Source organism: Terrapene carolina, unplaced genomic scaffold (genome assembly GCF_002925995.2).
Source record: "Terrapene carolina triunguis isolate 2854851 unplaced genomic scaffold, T_m_triunguis-2.0 Scaffold141, whole genome shotgun sequence".
In the NCBI taxonomy this organism is placed as follows: domain Eukaryota; kingdom Metazoa; phylum Chordata; order Testudines; family Emydidae; genus Terrapene; species Terrapene triunguis.
The window spans coordinates 2,586,542-2,607,405 of record NW_020664492.1 but is presented as its reverse complement, the minus strand read 5'-3'; the positions used below and the strand labels follow the sequence as shown (position 1 = coordinate 2,607,405).

Here is a 20,864-nt window from a genome sequence, read left to right as displayed (position 1 = left end):
GTCACACCGAAGCCTGGCCAGTCCTGAAACTGGTTTTCAAAGCCTCTCTGATGTGCAGCGCGCCTTGCTGTGCTCTTCTAATCGCCTTGGTGTCTGGCGCAAAACGATTGTCTGCTGTTCCTTTCACGGAGGGAGGGGCGACTGACGACATGTACCCAAAACCACCCGCGACAATGTTTTTGCCCCATCAGGCATTGGGAGGTCAACCCAGAATTCCAGTGGTCGGCAGAGACTGCAGGAACTGTGGGATAGCTATCCACAGTGCACCACTCTGTAAGTCGATGCTAGCCATGGTAGTGAGGACGCACTCCGCCGACTTAATGTGCTTAGTGTGGACATACGCAATCGACTGTATAAAATCAATTTCTAAAAATCGACTTCTATAAAATCGACCTACTTTCGTAGGGTAGACATACCCTAAATGATGTGTAGAAGAGCACAAAATGACTGTCTTCATTATAAATGTAGATTTATCTTGTATTTAAGGAGATAATAATTCAATAGAAAACATCCTGAGAGTGTAGAGACACGAGACAGGCATTTATTGTAAGAAAAATGGCTGTGTATTATAAACTTAATTTTTTTTAGGAAGTAAACTGAGATGTCTAAGATCTTTGGGCATATTTCCAAAATTTGGTAAACCTTTACACTATCAAAGTGCCACATGATCTTTAAAGTCCATGAACAGCAGTCAGGGACTTAAATTTAAGGTCTACTATAAAAGTGTACTTTGATTTAAAAAGTTAGAGCATCTTTGCTTTAGTTCTTCAGCTTATCTTTCACTTCATAGTCTGCAGAATAAAAGAATTAACTGTGTTTCAGCTCTATAGAATGCATATGTCTAAGCATTCTTTTAGAGGTGTTACTTATATACTGTTGCTACCTGATTCTTTTTCTGTACTAGGCTGCTATTTGCAGATGCAGTCAACCTCTCTCAGGTTTCAGTGCCAGGTGTCTGGAGGATGAAAATATGCTGCATGCGATCAGTATAGCCAACCCTGCTCATCACTATATGTATGTCATGGACACTCGACCTAAGGTATGTACCTTTATCAGGGCTGCAGCTTAGGGTTCAGCTTAAATTCCTTTACTTGATCACTTTATACATACGGAAGTGCTACTGGGGGCACTATGTGGCTCAGGTGCTGGGATTGTACTGTATCATGCTGTTTAATCTCTACAGCATCGGTTCTCAACCAGGGGTCCGAGGTCCCTAGAGGATCTGCGAGCAGGTTTCAGGGGGTCTGCCAAAATAAACCAGAGAGTAGGGCCGGCATTAGAGTTGCTGGGGCCCAGGGCAGAAAGCCCAAGCCCTGCCATGCGGGGCTGAAGCCAAAGCCTGAGCATCTTAGCTTCGCGGGGCCCCCTGTGGCATTTTGCCCAGGCAATTGCCCTGCTTGCTACCCCCTAATGCCGACACTGGCTTTTAATCAGCTGGATATGCAGAAAAACAGTTGTGGCACAGGTGGGCCGTGGAGTTTTTATTGGGTGGGCCTCATAAAGAGAGAGGTTGAGAACCCCTGCTCTAGATTCAGAATTGGATTCAGAATTGTCCCAGGTCAATGACCAAAAGTATTACTGTTTCATATGATGATCATGGTCTATGTGAGATGACTTTAGCTAACTCATTTTGGTTAGCTACCTGAATAAGAAGAAACACACATTTCACCTATGAACTTGGGTGAAGATTTTTAAAAATGGGTGCCTACAGTGCAAGACTCCATATTCAAGCAATAAATGTTATTTTAAAAGGTGCTGAGCACCCAGTAGCTCCCATTGAAGTCAATGAGAGCTGTTTGGGTGTTCTACGCTTGTGAAAATTAGGCCACTTATTTAGGTGCATAAACAGATTTAGGAGTCAAATTTGGGCACCCATTTCTTTAGACTCTTGAGTTTTAAAACTTCTTTTAACTATCTAACTGGGATGAAATGTGTAACATTGATCTGAACTTTATTATAGCATTGGATGCAGAGCTGGAGGGCTGTAGAATTATAGTGAGTATGCCTTAATGGAACATGGAGAAATTAGGAGACAGAAATTGTAAAACCTAGAGAGAGCATCTGCAGGACAGTGTTCAAGCCCTAGAGTTTGTTTAGATACCACATTTTAATAAGCAATTTCACATTACTACATCTTTACTTCTTTGGTCACTGATCAGATTGAGGGGTGGACATATCAAGTGGTGATTATTTCCTAAACTCTACTTATAACCAAGTTCCATCCATATGTGATATCAAAATGAGATGTCACTTAAATTAGACTGTAGATCTCCTCTTTTTTACATGTTTTAGTCAGCAATAAAATAGTTAATTGTTCATATCTGATCAGCTATTAAAGTTCAGCATTAGCACTGCACTGCGAAGAGTGGTGCAGCTGATATTTATTGGAGCCATAGTTGCAGACTTTGGCAGATATTTGTTGGTTCCACTCAAAAGTTCTTATTTTTAAATTTATTTGATCATAAGGACTAGAAGATTAAATTTTAATTGTAAAACATTAGATTCTGGAGCACAAGAGGAAGCCTCCAGAAAAAAGTGCTGGCTTGTTGAGTGAAATGGAACCAGCCCAGCTGGATCTGTTTTTGGTACTTCATAATTTTGTAGATTTCATTTTACTTAGGATACACTGATCTTTTTTTCCCCTTCAAATTACGCACTTCAGGTATCTTAACACTTCATAGTACTAACTTTTTCTTTTAGGCTAATTACTGTGTGGCATCTTTCAAATAAGCAATTATAATTTGGGAAAAGGAGAATTAGGATATAGTATTCAGATTTGTCAGCTCTCAACATGTTTGTCAGCTCTCAACATCTGATTGTTTTTACTTTTCATAGTCTTCTACATATCACATCCCCCCACATGTTGTGTCATTCTCATGTCAGAGTAATCCTTTCAGATTAGTCTGCCACAAATCTGATATCCATAAGGATGTTTATGGTATGTGTGTGTTAGTTTTGTTTTTTAACTGAGTGTCCTGCTGAAGATGTTTGGTTACTTAATCTATATTTTGATTTTACAATTTACTTTTTAACTCTTGATTTTAAATATTTGCATTTTCTTTCACTAAGCTTAATGCAATGGCAAACAGAGCAGCAGGTAAAGGCTATGAAAATGAAGACAACTATGCTAACATTAGATTCCAGTTTGTTGGAATTGAAAACATTCACGTAATGAGATCCAGCCTGCAGAAACTTTTAGAAGGTATGTTTTATTGTTCTAACTCTGGTGTAACAGAATATGATTAAAAATAGGATAAGTGACCTTCTCATGTCATTGGTCTTTTAATGTTAGTCTATGCAAAACACCAAGGAACTTCCAAACTTTGTTACCGACAGCAGTGAATTTAGTGTCTGTTATGGAGTTTTGAGGGACAGGTGCTAGTGTTAATCACAATTCCTGGGCAATGAGCTCTTATGAATTGTCAGTCATTTGTCTTAAGGAAAATAGTTTAACATGTAATGTGTCTTGGGTGGAAGTAGACAAATTCTGTTAGCATGTCAGATGGTTTACAGGAAAAAAACATTGGGGTTTATAACATGCATGTATTACCCCTGATTTTTCAATAGGACTTAAATGTTGAAATGCTTGATTGCACTCACAGATAAAATACTCTGACATCTGAGTGCTATAAAATGTACCTACACTTACTTTCAATCTCAGAAATCAGAGACCAGTTCTAAAAGGATTGATTTTGCACTAACTGCTACATCTTCACTCACTCTCTACTAAAAATTCTCTTAACTCACATGGTCATGTGATCTTGTGGCAGCCAAGTGGGTAGCTGTTTCATTTTGATGCCCAGACCTCTCAATCAGATAGGATCAATAGTGCAAAACTATTTTGATTTACTTGACCTGGTTCAACCAGACTGGTTGCTTGGCAGTCAGAGTAATGTGTGTGATTCAAAGTGAATTACAGGCAAAAAGCTATTACCATCTTATGATTACTTGATGTCCTAAGTCCTGTTTTTTGTGGACTGACAATTGTGCACATCACAAAAAAAAATAGCCCTTCATGTTCAACAGCAATGAAGCACCCACATTGATACTCTCAGAAGATGGGAGAAATTAGAATGATTGAGGGTGAACTACCCTCTCCTATTAATGATTTCCCCTTAATTTCCCTCCCCCACTGTATCGCATCTGAGGTACATTAGTGAGGCAATATGGAGGAACTTACAGTAAGGAAGCAGCAGCACATCTGTTCTGCAGATACACAGAGGGCCTCACTGTCCAAGGTTGTCAGTTCATTGCATATACAAGCACTACATTTACTTTATTATTTAAAGAAAGTGATTTACTGGAGTAATCATTGATAACTGTTCAAAACTGTAAACATTGTCTGGTTATGTGATTTACTCTCCAGGTAAATATTTTTGATAGGCTGTTGGGATTGTGGCATGTTTATCTTGTGCTGTCCTTCTTCTGTTAAATCAGGTAGCTCTTCCTACTGGGCACCACTAATCCCATTTCCTTGAATGTTGTCCTTACATTTTGACCACAGTGGTGACTTAGTACAGTAACTCCCCGCTTAACATTGTTTCAATCTTACGTCCCTGCTCAATTACAGAACATGCTCCATTTAAAGTTGTGCAATGCTTCGCTATAATGCTTTGTCCACAGCTGGCAACCCCCCTATCAGCTCCCTTACGCCCCCCTACCCCAGCGCCTCCCGCCCGCCGGCAGACCCTGCGGATCAGTGCCTTCCCCCTCCTCCTCCTGCCCGTGGCAATCAGCTGGCTTGAGGTGTTCAGGAGGGAGGGGGGAGCAGCGAGGACTTGGTGCGCAGGCTTCCCCCCTGCCGCCGAATGCCACAAACCAGCTGATTGCCGTGGGCGGGGGGGAGGGAGGAGACTGTGCGCTGCATCCTCGCTCCTCCCCCCCTCCCTCCCCTGCCTCCTGCCCGTGGCAATCAGCTGGCTTGCGGTGTTCAGGAGGGAGGGGGAGCCTGCGCACTGTGTCCTCACTCCTCCCCCCTCCCTCCTGCCTCCTGAATGCTGCAAGCCAGCTGATTGCTGTGGGCAGGAGGCAGAGGAGGGAGGGGGAGGAGCAAGGACCGATGTGCGGAGTAAAGGCGGAGGGGGGGAAGAAGAGGTGGGTTAAGGGTGGGGGCTTAGGGGAACGGGAGGCGTGGGTGGGCCGAGGGTTGAGCTCCCCCACCCCGGTGCTTGCAGAGTAGGGGAAGCTGCTGCTGTGCAACGTGCTTCTCCTAGCCTACAGCACCTTCAGCCTCCATGCCTGCCTCATTGTCTCCAGTGCCAGTGGGCTATGCCTGTGTGGGGTAAGGCGAGGGCACCTCCCAACTATAGTACTGTACAGTATGGCAAAAAAATTTCCCCTGGAACCTAACCCCCCCATTTACATTCATTCTTATGGGGAAATTGGATTCGCTTAACATCATTTCACTTAGTCGCATTTTTCAGGAACATAACTACAACGTGAAGTGAGGCGTTATTGTATCTCTTCATTTCTGTAACTCGTGATCAGATACCTGCAAGATCTATATTAGCTGAAGGATTTTATTTATTACTCATGTTTGCATTTCTGAAACATTAGGAATCTGACACTTTTACCAAAAGAGGAGAATAATTCAAATAGATTTTTAAACTCGGAGGAATATCAGCCTATCCTGTAATTATTTTATTTTTCTCCACCTAGAGAGCTACAGCTCCATAGAAAGTTCTAACACCTTTTTTCTTTCTATTTCAGTCAGTGGTACAAAAGCTTTGTCTGTCAACAGTTTCTTGTCTGGTTTGGAGAACTCTGGCTGGCTGCGTCATATCAAAGCTGTATTGGATGCTGCTATCTTCTTAGCCAAAGTAATTCATATGCTCCTTCTTTCTCTGGGGGAGGGATGGTGATTGGTGACAGGCAGAACCATTCTGTCAGGTGTAAACTGGGGATGGCTGCTGCTATAATCTCAGTGCTTGATGTTTTGCTTCATTATTCATCTTAATTATGTTAGAAATAACTACACACCAAGTACATCAGCATGTAAACAGAACATGTTTCTGTATATTTAGAGAGAACAGATGTGCCTCCTAATATTTTAGGTTTCTTTGAAGGCTGCCCACCTACCAGTGTAAAGAAAGGATGTTAGGTTACCCAAGTTTTGTGCTATGTAGCCGTAGTTTAGAGATCACCTGACCTGTAAATATATGAATATGGGGATGGAGGAAGCTAAATGTTCTGAGTGTTCCACATAGCAGGGGTGAGCAGGGGACCAGTCCCACAACTCTAACTTTACTTCTTTCTTTCCTTTTAGTTCAAGTCTTTTCAGAATCAAATCAGCCAATTCCTACTCAGAGTCCCCCCCAACATACTCTGATACACAACTATCAAAGAACTGCACTGGCGCTGACCTATAGGTATAGGGTAAGCAACTTTTTTTATTACATGGCGTGGTTTGCAGTTTTAAAACAACTATTTTTGTTATATCTCTTGAGATATAAAATCTCTGCAAATCCACATCATATAATAATTAAAATCAGGGTGGATTTGATTTAAATCATGATTTAAATCACTAGTCAGGAAGACTCGATTTAATCATGGATTTCTACATAAAAGTGCATTCTTGTTGGTTGTTATAACCTTAATACATATTCTTCACAACTCAGAGATATAGGTTTCATTTTTAGAAGGTACACACTATACATTTTTTAAAGTGATTTATTTTGAAAACTTTTCAGATTTAGTTTTATAGCTATATCAGAAAATGAATGATTGTTTGGTTATTTCATTTACCAAAGGTAATTGAAGCAGATAGTTCACCTCCCAATGACTTCATAAATATCTCCAATTCAACAGGTTAATCATTAATATTTGGTGGATTTTCTTGCCATGCTGTATTAAGAGGAGAACATCACCAGACAGACATTTAAATTGTTTTATTTAACTAAAACAACGTTATGTATTCTGGATTTTTTTCTTCAACAGCAAACATATAATATTTTCACAAAACAAGCATATGAATTTTTGCATTTAGTTAAACATTCAAATTTTTTAAAATCTGGTTTATTTTTGTTAAAATTGTTTTTAACTAAAATAGTTAAATGAAATATTTGAAAAAAAAATCGACTACATCAGCTAGGTCAACATGAGAAACTTGATATTGGCTTCTGCAGCTAACTCAGTTGTCTTCACCTTCATTTTCCTGTCTGTTCATAATCTGGAAAAGAAAAACAAGCTTTCCATCTTTTTCGGTTCCCAAATGATTTCTCAATTTGGAATGAATTAGTTCAAAGGAAGAAAATATTCTTTCTACACCGGCAGAAGAAGCTACTGCTGTTAAAAGTGAGATTATCACTTCAACAGTCTCTGAATCCAAGTGCTTAAATGACTTCCACCAGTTCACTGGTATGCCTTTCTTTAAAACATCATCAGCAAACGTATTTCTTGAATGGTTCACCCTTAGCTCTGAAGTTTATTATAGTTGGCATTATGGAGGGATGATTGCTGGATGTCCATGTCATAGCCAACTCCTCTTCTTCAGCAGTTAAGGTTTGACCCTGGTACAAAGTATTGAGAATATTTGCAAGAAAATAAGCTGGAGATAGTGCTTGTCCCATTCGTTTTTTTTAATGCTTGTAAGTTAACTCTGTCATTGCATATTTCTTTTTTTAAGATCATTCAGTTCCTTCCAAATTTCAACAGCATCAGCAATAAAGCAGCTATTTCTCTGCATTTTGTTCAAGGCTACAGAAATAGGCTTCAGGGTATTCAGTATGTGTTCAACATTTCTCTTAAGCCCAATGTTGAGAACTTGGGCTGTGACAGTGCCATCTATTTTTTCACATTTTGTTCACAAACTGTCATCAGATTAGGTCAGTTCTTGATATGGTGCTCAAAACAGCCCCCTACTGAGTTCCATCGCACGTCTTGTGGGAGAGTTAGCTTGTTTCACTTCTTTCAGAGCAGCTGGTGCAAAGTGATTGTTACGGAAGTATTTTGCAATTTCAGCAACATTAGCCTTTCTTTCTGGAACACTGAAGTCTTTGGCTAGGAGGTGCATCAGATGAACACTGCAACCGTACGTTATTAGCTTGGGACTCTCTTCTAAATTTCTTCTTATCTTGGATAAGTATTGTAAGTATTCTGCTGTGTGTGCATTTCCTGATGTATCAATTGTTTCTATAAGGAAGACATTCCCTTCCTCTGTTGTCACACAGGCACATACAACAGGATCATTGTGGACATTGCTTCACCCATCAAGACTCAGGTTAACAATTTCACCCTCTAGACGTTTTGCACACTGCTCAATTTCTCTTTCATACACTTTATCCAGCAATTTGCTTGCGACATCTGCTCTGTTGGGTGGACTGTATCCTGGTCTTAATGACTGAACCATGTTAATGAAGTGTGGGTTCTCAATCATACGGAAAGGAGAGTTTGTTGCATAAACAAACCAGGTAATTTTTTCATCAGTTACCTCTAATCTGCTGGTTTTTATCACAGACTTCTCTATGGTTGTTTCTAGATGATGGAGATTTTTTTTTTCTTTTTGCTACAGGTGATATACTGTGGTTATGTGACATACATGATGTGACTGAAACACTATCATTGGCAGATAACTCTGAAACTATAGAAAATGATGATGAGCTTGAAGGTGGATAGTCTTCAGAATCCTGTATGTTGAGGATGGATTCTCCTAAACAAAATAAGTCAATGCAGTTATTTAATTATTATTACATACTGCTCATTTAGTATTACTCATTGCATTTACTGACACTCAGTACTACTTTAAAGGTGAAATTGTAAAAGGAAGATCTGCCTATTTCAGCTATTTATTTTTTATCACAACTGCATCTAAAATGATAGTACCATAGAGTAACAACTATATTTTTTGCTCAAACATGAGAATTCAAGAACAGTCCAGAAGGAAGACAGGCAGTCCTTAAGAAAGAAGTATTAAATAAAAAAGTTTTCCAACCTGAAGATCCTGCATGTTCTGACATGTTCCTTTCATCATCTTCAATGCAGCTTCCTCCTGAGAGGGAACACTTCTCATGATATTTCATTCGGGCAACCAGGCCTTGCATTTCTTTGTTGCACTGTTTGCATTTTGCACGCATGCCTGTCTTACCCACAGGTAGAGGAACTTCATTAAAATATTCCCAAAGTGGGTTTCTCTTATGGCCTGCTGCCATTATAGGTTTTTCCTTCTAGTGAGAGAATGGTATGGTAGATCTCAAATCAATGAAGGCTACACTCAGAAAGACCTCAAGACTTCTGGAATATGCTGCTCAAACAGTTTCGCTTTTGTTTCTACTGCCTGTTCCTCCTTTCTCACATTTATCTCCAGACTTCTTCTCCTTGTCCAGATCTATTCCGCCCCCAACAATCTTCTATTCATTGAACTTTTTGAAACTTTGCACTTTTAGAGAGAGGTAAGGGATTGACTCTGTATACACAGATTTGCAGAGGGACAATAGGGTTGATGTTTTATTTTTCACCTCTCTATATTATTTATTTAAAAACATTTTTGCTGATAACAAGCATGTTATCTCTGGAGACACAAATCCACAGTTTGAGAACTGCAAAACTAAGCATCTCTGATGGTATCTTCTAGACTGAGCACTGAGTCCCATTGGGTAGATAGAAAGATTAACCTAAATAATCTATACAGAAGCCCCTGGAACCCCATAAGATTGGGCCCCTAATCCATGAACTATTGAAATTCATTTACAAAACATTTCTTAAACATTACATGAAGTGGGCATTCACCCATGAAAGCTTATGCTCCAATACTTCTGTTAGTCTTAAAGGTGCCACAGGACCCTCTGTTGCTTTTTACGTGAATATATTGTCTCATACTATAGAAATAGAATTTATAATCCCCATTCCATGAGGAGATATCTTTGAGCTATAATGTTTCTTAATTAAAACTATCTTTAGATAGGTGTTTTCCTCAAAAAGCATTTTATCAAAAAAATCGATTTAAATAAAAAAAAATCCGATATTTTTTTAATTAAAAAAAAAATTGATTTCTATCCACCCTGATTAAAACCCTGACTCATTCATAGGCTACTACAAGTGATGTTCTGTGATAACTTTGTCACAGAACAACTTGTGTTAGGGTGACACTGAAGTAGATAGCTGATTGTGACGTCAGGGGACCTGAATTAGTGGGCAGGGAAAGGGTAGGTTGAAGTGGTTGTATACTGAGTGCCCTTGTTCATTAGAACAAATCTGTATGTACACCGCTCTCTTTGCAGCTAAATATTTGCAGGTCACGTTTTAAGAGGGGTATCAACCTGTAAGTAGGGATGTCCGTGTGTTGGGGCTCTTAATGTACCTGGTGCTTTTCTGAGGTGTTTACGCCTTGCAACCTTTGTCACCTTGAGGCACTCTTTACGTATGCTGTTTTGTCTCTTATCTGCTAAATCTAACATGCATGACTTCATCTATGGATGAATTCACTATGTGTGTACTTTTTTTGGCATGTTGGAAACCTATATTTATACTGTGGGATACTGCTGATAGAGCTCTGTGGAAAAACATGTCTCAGTGCATGTGAATCTGGCACAATCACATATACATGAGGCTCATAAAAAGTAGAAAATACTTTGTATTTTGTGAAGCACTAATTCTTGCCTCAGAACTTTCTCCTAGCTGAAGTAGTGCTTGAGGCGATTTAGAGGTTAGAATGCTGGCACATCTCTTAAATGTGACCTGCAAATGATTAGATGAATGAGGCATAAATTCCTATTTGACTGAGGGCTAGACTACTCTAGAAGTGTTACAGGGGTGCAGCTGTAGCGCCTTTGGTGAAGACAGTCTATGCCAATGGGAGAGAGCTCTCCTGTTGGCATAATAAAACCACCTCCTTGAGACGTGGTAGTTATGGCAGCAGGAGAAGGTTTCCCATTGACATAGCACTGTCCACACTGGCAGTTATGTTGGTGTAACTTACATCACTCGGGGGGGTGAGCAACATAAGTTATACTGACATAACTTGTAGTGTAGTCAATCCCTGAGTCCAAGCTATTTGCTCTACATGCTTCCATATTCTTGAGGGGTGGAGTAGACTGAGGATTTAAAAAAAAAAAAAGCCAAGTAGTCCTTATTTGCTTTGGATTTCTGGGATGTGTAGTCAGGCTTTTTCCTAGCAGTCCATGGAGACTGTAGATGCTTCTGGGTACTTTAACTTCTTGGAAGTGGTGGAAGGTGGAAAATAAAATGAGAAGCCACCTTAGTAGTTCTTGCCCCTTCAATGGGCAAGCAGGAAACTGGATCTTGTGATCTTTATGGGGAGCATTATAGCATTGCAAAGGGGAGATCCCAGCTTTAATTGACTGCAGCACATTTTCTCACACACAATAATTTCTGTGTGTATTGCCACATGAGTTTCAAGTGCTGCCATTAAATATGGGCTATGCTAGGAACTTACCTCTTTTTGGAACACACATTACTAGACTTTGTTTTCCACTTTACAGGCAGTAGCAGTTGAAAATGCGACTGTGCTAGTTCATTGCTCTGATGGCTGGGACAGGACTTCCCAAGTTTGTTCCCTTGGATCTCTCTTGTTGGATGCGCATTATAGAACAATCAGAGGCTTCATGGTAAGCATCTACTCGGATAACTAGATGGTTCTTTTTGTTCTCACACGCTAAATCTAAGAGTCTTAAGCATGCAGTGTAACAGCATAAACGAATGCCTTTTGTAAAAAAACAAAACCAAACCAAAAATGATTAGATTGATGCACAGAAATCTTGCAGTTCTTTTCCATATAGTTTAATGTATTTCTAAAGGAGAGCTCTATACCCTTAATCAAAACAGTCAGTGAGCAGCAAAGTGTGTATTTAAAGTAATTATGTATTGAACCTATCTGAAGTATTTGGTATTGGCCACTAGCAGGCAGGATGCCAGTCTGATCTGATGGGGCAGTCCCTACATTCCTAACGTTACCAAGATTTTATTATTACAAATGTACTAAATTACATTGTACTCTGATACTGTTATGTATTATAAATTAAAACTACTGTTGATGAATTACATATGGTAATACATTCATCTTGCGTTTTTGTTCACCTACTCACTAATTTGCAAACATCAGCTACTAACAATCTGTTTCCCAGTCATTTATGTGAATTAATGAGGCTCTTTTTTACTCTAAAAAGTGCAGTTGGTTTAACATAGCCATTATAATGATTATCAGGCAGACAGTTGAGTCAATTAACAATAAAACTTTTTTTTTTTAAATGTAAACAAAGTTTTCAGAGTTGTTACAAATGTATTAGTTCAGCTGTCCTTTGAGAGGGTCCTTGAAGGTATTGAAGACTATGCCAAGAAACCAAAAGAAATGCAAAGTGGTGTAAAGTGCAGTAACACACAGTGAATAAATTTAAATCAAAACAAAACATATAGGTAGATGATCTATCAGGATAAATGCACAGATCTAGAAGTTCATAATTTCTTTACATTTGATGCCTCTCTCTTCTAGGTTTTGATAGAGAAGGACTGGATCTCTTTTGGACACAAATTTTCTGACAGGTAGACAACATTTTTCAACTAAAGTAGAATTTTACAGATTTGCCAGTTAGTGCAAAGGTATATCACGCAGTCAATTGAGTTGTAAATATGCTACTAAACAGGACTCAGTATTCTGCATCAATATTTTATGGAACCTCTAATACTTTTATTAACTACTGCTGCAGTGTTGCTAGGATTCTGTGACTTAGTAAACCAGCTCTGCAACAGGCTGTGTGTTTTGTTACCTGCTGCTTATTCAAATGCCCATGGGATAATTGTTTCCATATCGCAAATATAAACTTCAGGGCTACCAAGAATTGGCTGACAATAGAGAAAACCGATAAAAGTTAGCCAGTGAGGCTCCTATGGGTGTCCATCACTGTGGTGTCTGAGCCTCACTTTTGTTGCCCTAGAACTGTGAATCCTGCAGTAATTGGGCATCTAACTCATTGAGCTTGATGGCTTGGAGCTGCATGTGTGTGTTTAGAGACTGCAGCACTGATTTATCACTTTTCTTCAGCCATTCAGAATATATGAAACTGAGTTGTGCTGTAGGCTAAGGAAGCTGATGAGTTTGTTACAATGTATTTTTTTTTCTTGAAAAATACATTAATAAATTTGAAAATACCACTTAAATGATTGCTGTTAACTGTCAGATGTTCGGTTGATAAGCTCCATATACATTTAATAATTTATTATCGGTTCTGTAAATTCCCAATTCTTTTTGGTCTTTTTTTTATTCTTGGTGTTTTGGAGCAAAGTCCTGCTAGCTGTGGTAGTTCACATAGTAAACCTGTGGTATGGCTACACTGCATCTGGGAGTGAGCCTCCCAACCGAGGTCCACTGACTTGTGCTAGCGGGGCCTGTGCTAGCACACTAAATATAGCTGCATAGGTGGTGCTTTGACGTTGTGGCTTGGGCTGAAGCTCATGCTCTGAAGCCCCCCACCTACCCCCAGGCTTCAGAGCCCAAGTCACAATGTCAGAGCACCATCTACATAGCTATTTTTAGCATACTAGCACAGGCCCCACTTGCAGAAGTCACTGGACCTGGACTGGGATTCTCACTCCTAGATGCAGTGCAGGCATACCCTATCTGCTCTGACAAAGACAATGGGGAGACTACCAATTATTTCAAGTTGGTAGATTCTGAATGTGCAGTACTGAGGCCTATCACAATACCAGATGTTAAAGAGCTACTTAACTAGCCTTCTGTTGTATATTATTCACTACAAATATAATTGTATGTCCATAATGTGATGCTGAAAACTCAGGATGAAAAGGAAGTATTATCTCAACATGGATTTAGAAGCCAAATTTGACACCATTTTTCCTCTAAAACCAGGCCATTTACTCTTGAGCTGCGTAAACTGAGCCTGTTAGTTAAATTAAAAATTGAAAACAAAATTGTCTCTTTTGTGGCTCTGCTATTCTAGCCAGGTAAGTCCATGAAACGTGGTGTTTTGTCCTGCAGTGTCCTTCCACATCATGACTTATCTGGGGTGGAGTTGCCCTACAGGTCTTAAATATGTACCTTATTGAAATGAATGTATTTCCTGATTGTCCAGTCAAAATAAATGCAGAAGATTTTGTCAGTGTTTTTTGTTTGTTTTTTAAAGCTTATTCACATTTTAAAACAATTTCTGGATTTCCCTGATGTCTTTGTGGAATTTTTTGTAGATGTGGTCAATTGGATGGTGACCCAAAGGAAATCTCTCCAGTGTTCACTCAGTTTTTAGAAGGTGTGTGGCATCTCACAGAGCAGTTTCCACAAGCCTTTGAATACAATGAAGCTTTTCTCCTTCAGATCCATGAACACGTCCATTCATGCCAATTTGGAAACTTCCTTGGAAACTGCCAAAAAGAACGAGAAGAACTAAAGTAAGCTGACTTATTGCAAATGTTCTTCATTTACTCCAGTAAACTAAGAACTTGTATAAATCTTCAGCTGGGACTCTCAATAAAAGCAACTAGACATGATCTATAATGGGGAAAGAATAGCTGAACTGCATTGGAAAGCAGCAATGATTCTCACACGTCTGATACTAAAGACCCTCTTTCTAATTTTGAAAGGAAAAAACATATACCCATATTTCATAAAGGAAAAAACTCAAGGCATTTTTAGACTTCCCACCCCCAGCATTTTTTTCAAAAACGATTTAAGTTAATGAGGGGTAAAAACTTAAGTCAGAGCCCATTCTCCTTCTATTTCAGAATTATTCCTCCTTGTACATTTAGTACTATTTTGTCCAGTAATCTGAAGTGCCCAAGTTTTTTGTTTTTCTTCCCCTCAGAGTCATTTCTTGCAACTATGCAAAGCATTGTTTCCTAAAGCACTATTTAGCTCTAAACCCAATAATAAAATTAGTATTTTTGTTTATTCCTGGGATATGGCTAAAACTGAGGTATAGGTGTTATTGAGCTCAAGATGTATGACAAAAGGCCTGGAGAGAGGTCCAAGGAGCCTTATATTAAGTCTTCTTTTAAAAGGGGGGAAGATTACACCCTGTAATGATACATCCTGTTACTATAAATCTCATAAAGAATATGGTGGTGGCTAAAATAATCACTCAGATTTATTACCTATATTGTATATAATAAGTTAAGTGTTCTCGAAGTAGTTGGTGACGTGAGAACTGTTTCAGAAATTCCATTATCCCAAGAATATTTGGTGCTTGGCCACCCGGGTGAAAGGGAGTTTTATAAATTCATGAGATGGACAGATAGAAGAACTGGGTAGTCTGTCTCATTCTAAATTCATGACTGCATTTCGGGCAATTGTGGAGGTGAAAAGCAACAGTCTAGTTTGGATTTGTTGTTTTGACTGAGGTGAACTGTAAGACTGAGAGCTAGTATTACTACTTTTCACCCAGTGTCTTGACTTTCATTTCTGCTTACCTTAAGATTGAAAGAGAAAACTTATTCCTTTTGGCCATTCCTTCTGGATGAACAAAAGAAGTATCTTAATCCTCTATACAATCAAGATTTTTCTCAGAAACTTGTCCTCTTGGAGCCTAACACAGCGTCCTTCAATTTTAAGTAAGTTTCATTAGGTACATTATATTTGCTTCACTTCTATTGTTAGACTAGCTTGTTAAAACAGTTTTATGTTTTGGTACACACAGGTTTTGGAGAAATATGTACCATCAGTTTGACCGAACTATGCACCCCAGGCAATCTGTATTTAATCTCATCATGACCATGAGTGAACAAAATAAACAACTGGAGAAAGACTTTAAAGAACTGGAAGCTGTGAGTATTGTAAAATAAGAAATAAACTTACTCTGAGATCTAAGTTCATTTTCATAGTCTTACAACAATGAAACTTATAGCCTTATTATATGACACAGCACTTATGTGTAGCTTTTTTAAAGTAAAGTTTAGTTTGCATTGATTTTGTTGTGTGTCTGGCATTGGGTAGTCATACAAGATTACGTAGGCTCCAAACATTTTGCTCTTAAACTGAAATCATTTTGTCCTGTTGTACTATGCATTGTCCTTTGTTAGCAGGAAAAGCTTCACACCAGAAGAGCAGTTCATTTAATACTGGTTAAATTCTCTCCAGATAGATATATACTGTGTGACTAATCACCCATCCTTACAATTGTGCATCCTTTCTCTATAATATCTACCAAGGAGGACAGAAATCTTTTAATTACCTGAGCCATTGTTAATATGACACAGGTGCCTTTCCTCCCTCCTCTCTCCTGATCTTCCAACTGGGTAATCTAACTCATGCTCAACTGCTGCCTTTTGTTGGTCCTTTTCTTCTTTAGTTCCACCATTACAGTAACCTGAAGATCAGGGAGTTGGGGTGGGGGGGAGGATGTCTCTGGAAAGATGTCTCTTCAAAATATGGCTAGGATTTGTAAGGACTAGAATAGATCCAACTGGAGATGGGTCAGCCTACCACAGGCCACAACATGCCCATAGTGTGACCACCACCAGGCGCTTTTTGTGCAGCCCTTTAAATTGGTATCTGGCAAGTCTATTGTAGCTAAGTATTGTCACTTATTCTAGTACAAACTTGTGAAGCAGGATTTAGAGTTGATTGATTCTTAAGTTATATTTTACTAAACTTTTTTATAGTGATCAATTAAGATGCTGAAAACTTGAAATTAAAATGTCATTAACCATCCAAAGTTTTCAAAGGAACAAATCAGTGTTGCTATTTGTAGCAAAAATCTTGGAATGCCAAATTGAAGTTTCTCTCCTCCTATGTATGATACTTTGGGAAGCAAAGCTTTTTAATATAAGGATTGTTAGGATAATCCTGTCATAATGTCACAGATCCAGATTAAGTAATCTGAAAACCTCCTCTTTGAAGCCTGTAATTTAATCTAAAATCTTGATATTCTAAGACATAATCTCAAATATTTTATATGTCCTAACATCTTGATTGTTTTTTTTAAGTAATTATCCACAGTTGCATGGAAATTCGCAACTGAATCTTGACCCATTTTAATTTATTATACTCTGCTTTGAAAGGGAGTGTTTTGGCTTCCTTATGTGGCCAGATTCTTGGGTTGAATGTTGAGAAATGGTTGGTTTGTTATAGTTTTTGTTATACATTTAGCAGGATTTTTACACAATCGGTATCTCTAGCGACTTTGAAAATTCCACTCTGCATAGCTGGGAGTTGGTATACTGTTATGATACTGCTCAAAAGGCCAAACCAACCAGTCAGGATGAGGCTTTGGACAAGTGTGTTGAAAGTCGTCTAATTAGCTTGGCTTTTAATTTTTATTTTTATCCCAGGTAATGATGGGTACTAGGAACAATAATTTTAATAGATCCTGTTATATTTCAGAAAATGAAACAAAGAAACAGGCAACCAGAAGAACTCCTCACTAAGGAACCATTGCAGTCTGTCCATCCTGCTTCACCAGCACTTAAAACTTCTCCAAGCTTTAAGAAGGAGCAGCCTCTGTTACCGATGAATGACTCCATTCGGACTATAGAGGGCAGCAACACAGCAGACAATCGCTACAGTGAATACATGGAGGAGTTGTCAAAAGCTGAGCCTGCTGTTGTCAGCTTGGAGTATGGAGTGGCAAGGATGACCTGTTAGTGAAACATTGAACAGTGCTTCTTTTTTCTAGACTGACTGAAATACAAGACAGATTATTGTGAGGATGGTCTATTGCTGCATGACCAAAATCTGATTTGTATAATAGTGAGCTTTGTTACTGTAGAATAGAACAGCATGCTAATTGTTAACGAAAGTGTTTGCTGTTCTCTTGAGAAATAATTGAATTTAGCTGTATTTAAGAAAAAAAACGTTGGGGCATTTAATGATCCTTAGTGACTTAACCAATTAAGGAGTGGTCTGTTTTGGATTTAACAAGTCACAGTTTGCTCTGGAGTGAGTAAAACAGTGACATTACTTTAAGATGTGTGCATGGCAGCCAAACACAAATGGGCTTTCAGAGCCAATTTTAGCTGGGCAGGAAAAACTTGACAAACATTCTATTTTAGAAACAAGTTATTTGTATATATAGCATACAGTATAAATATGTATACTCCTATTTAATTTTGTCTCTCACTGCTAACTTTTGGTGTTTTAAGTGCCATGAAAAAGTACAGTATACTTCAAACTATAAATAGCTGGCCTTAAATTTGTCAAATCAATTGCCTTCTTGTCCTTGACTATTGCAGCCTGTAACATGACTCTGTTTACATTTGTATTTGCTTGAATTGTTCTTGCTCCTTAAAATGGGATCAGATTTAGGAAATGTAAAAAAGCCTAAACAGTTATGCTATCAGCAAATGAAGCTATAAGAATGTTAAATCTTACGCTGAATATTATTCTTATATTTCCTATTCCTTTGTTGTTTAAAATTATAATAGATTGGCCAACTTTTGTCAACCTAGAGGATTAATGGATTGACAGCATAATTGAAACTGATTCATGTGTACAGTTTTTAAAATGTTGAATTGTGGCAAGATTTGTAACTTGGGCACCAGTGCAAAGGATTAAAAATGTGGAGAGGTTTTATTAAACTAGCACATTGCTAATAACTGAACAATGGTCATGTTCTCTTCAGGCTGTTTAGCTATTAGACCTGCTATGGAGTTTGCAACTGCATAAGATTCTCCGGGTTACAGTGGCAGAAGGGAAAGTTCTAGGAGCAGCATTTAGTGATTTGCATAGTTTTCAAACAAAATTGCTGATTTTTAACAGAATTCCAACATAGCACTAGAAGGGATCTCGAGAGGTCATCTAGTCCCCTTCACTCATGGCAGGACTAAGTATTATCTAGACCATCCTCTCATAAGAAATCTGTATCTCATGAGAAATCGAGGTATTTTTGTATTAAATTAGTCTTTCATTTCAATAAGTTTCAATTATTAGTGAAAGTCCCCTTTAAAGAGACTAACTTTACAAGACGACACAATCCCACTTACCTAAATCTGCAGATGGTCAGTTTTGGATGATTGTGGGGGGAGAGCCAAAAAACTGCTCTGGCCCATGAGTAGGGAGCACAGGAGAAAGTGCCAGGTTTACAAACCAGCTGGCTTTAAAAGGGTCATGGCATTTGAAGCACAGTCCCTTTGAAGCCACTTACTTTGGAAAGCCACTTAACAGCTTCATCTAGAGAATACAAGCCTTGGGACATAACTGTACTTTAGTTAACAGGAAGGTTTGGTAAGAAGGAACGTACTGTGTTTCTCACAGAGATAAAATAAAATGTGTCCCTAGATTGCCTTTCATGTTAACTTCCACTGAATTAAGAGGCTTTGCCTGGGTCTCTTGTTGTTTGCAACACTTTCTCAATTGTTTCTATTGCCCAGGTCAGGAGGAGAATTAGGTTTGAAAACAGTAGTAGAAGAAATGTGAGTGCCAGCTCTTAAGTAGAGGTATAAACATTACAAGCCAAGGTATTAAACTCCCTAGGTGGTATAGTAGGTTAATGCCACTGGCTTTGTACTTCTGGGTTCAAATCCCTTTTGGCTATAAGTGAAAATGAGTTTAGTCTCATCCTAATTCCTAAAGTCTCTCTTATTAAAATTGCCAGCACACCACACACCGCTTGCCACAATTGGCAGTCTCTCTCTGCCCCAAATGAGATCCAGGACTGTAATAACAAGGGCAGTGCAGGTCATGATCAAATTGCATTGGCAAAGCTGTCTAGAAAAATATGACCGTGTCTGCCTGCATCTAGCCAGAGTATAAATCAGCTGCTCATTTCACTCACCACATTACAAAACAAAACTTGGTGTGTAAATGAATGTTTGTCAGAATCTTTTTATCACTCAAACACCTTCCTGATGTCCATCACTTTTCAGTAAAAGGGGAAAAAGACATCCTTCTATATAAACAGTAAGACTGCACATTTTTTTCCATTTCAACCATTGGTTGAGTTTGTTTGCTGCAAACCTGTCAGACACCAATGTGCAAAGGAAGGCTTTTGTGCCTTACTGGCCAGCCCCATTTGCTATGTCATCTCAGACTTGTAGTTTCCCATTACAGATGATCTCTGGTATTAACCTTGTTTCTTATTACAGTCACAAAACGAAGACTTAGAAAATAACCAGGGTACATGTATCACTTTGTACTGTTTGTCTTTACTTTCAGCTTTTATGGTGGCGTGTCACATAGGTTGCTTTTTATAGTTATTGCTTAGAGATAACAGACTCTAAAGTTTGTGGTTTACTAAACTCCTCTGTTTTGCAAAACATTGTGGGATGATATTTTTTAGTCAGGATCTTTAAATACATGTGTACTGATATGGCTGTCATGGAGCAAACCTGTTTCCTTTTGGTGATACTAAAATCAGCCTGTTACCAATTCTTCTTGGCCTTTTGTTGTCGAAGGGGCGCCTTTTGGAGCAGAAGGAATCAGTATGTCCCACTGTATTTTAGATCTTGGGGTAGGCATCTTAAGTCAGCCTTGAAATATAATTAAAAATTACATGCTCAAGCACAAAATGTGCTTGACTATTCTCTTGGTGAAGACTAATGATCTTTTACTTTCCTGTCCAAAACAAAAATTACTTTCCTCAAATGAGTAGATGAATAGAATTTTATTAGGCTGTTTTGAACAGAAGCTTTTTGCTCAGCCCAGATAGCCCTTTTGAACGCCCGCCAGCCCAGCCTCCAGAGTCACCAGTTGAAGAAGCCCATGGAGGGAGACAGTTGTCTCTTCCTCCTCTCACCATGTAGATTTATGCCAAAACCACCCAAAGCACATGGGACCTGTGATGAAGTAAACAGAACATGGCAAAGTAAGCTCCAGCATAAACTTTGGCACTATTCCCGTGAGCTAGCCAGTTAGCCTGGTGGGGCCATGCAGTGTCCTTCAGGAAGGTTAGAGAAGAAATTAAGGGAACTGGTGGTATGAAGAGCTGTGACAGAAGTTTTCCAGGAGGAGCAAGGGAAAGGATTTTAAT

At 38.8% G+C, this 20,864-nt stretch overlaps 1 protein-coding gene across 1 annotated transcript in view; it reads left to right on the top strand.

The window, feature by feature from the left end:
• LOC113406835 (myotubularin-related protein 6) overlaps positions 1 to 17,888 on the top strand; it is a 32,430-nt gene extending 14,542 nt beyond the window's left edge. The window contains exons 6-14 of the mRNA XM_026653615.2: positions 905 to 1,039; positions 3,070 to 3,202; positions 5,710 to 5,819; positions 11,436 to 11,561; positions 12,443 to 12,492; positions 14,152 to 14,352; positions 15,376 to 15,510; positions 15,597 to 15,723; positions 17,282 to 17,888. Coding sequence (XP_026509400.1) covers positions 905 to 1,039; positions 3,070 to 3,202; positions 5,710 to 5,819; positions 11,436 to 11,561; positions 12,443 to 12,492; positions 14,152 to 14,352; positions 15,376 to 15,510; positions 15,597 to 15,723; positions 17,282 to 17,542 — 1,278 coding nt within the window. The 3' untranslated portion in view covers positions 17,543 to 17,888. The remainder of the gene's footprint in view (positions 1 to 904; positions 1,040 to 3,069; positions 3,203 to 5,709; positions 5,820 to 11,435; positions 11,562 to 12,442; positions 12,493 to 14,151; positions 14,353 to 15,375; positions 15,511 to 15,596; positions 15,724 to 17,281) is intronic.
• The last annotated feature ends 2,976 nt before the right edge of the window (positions 17,889 to 20,864 follow it).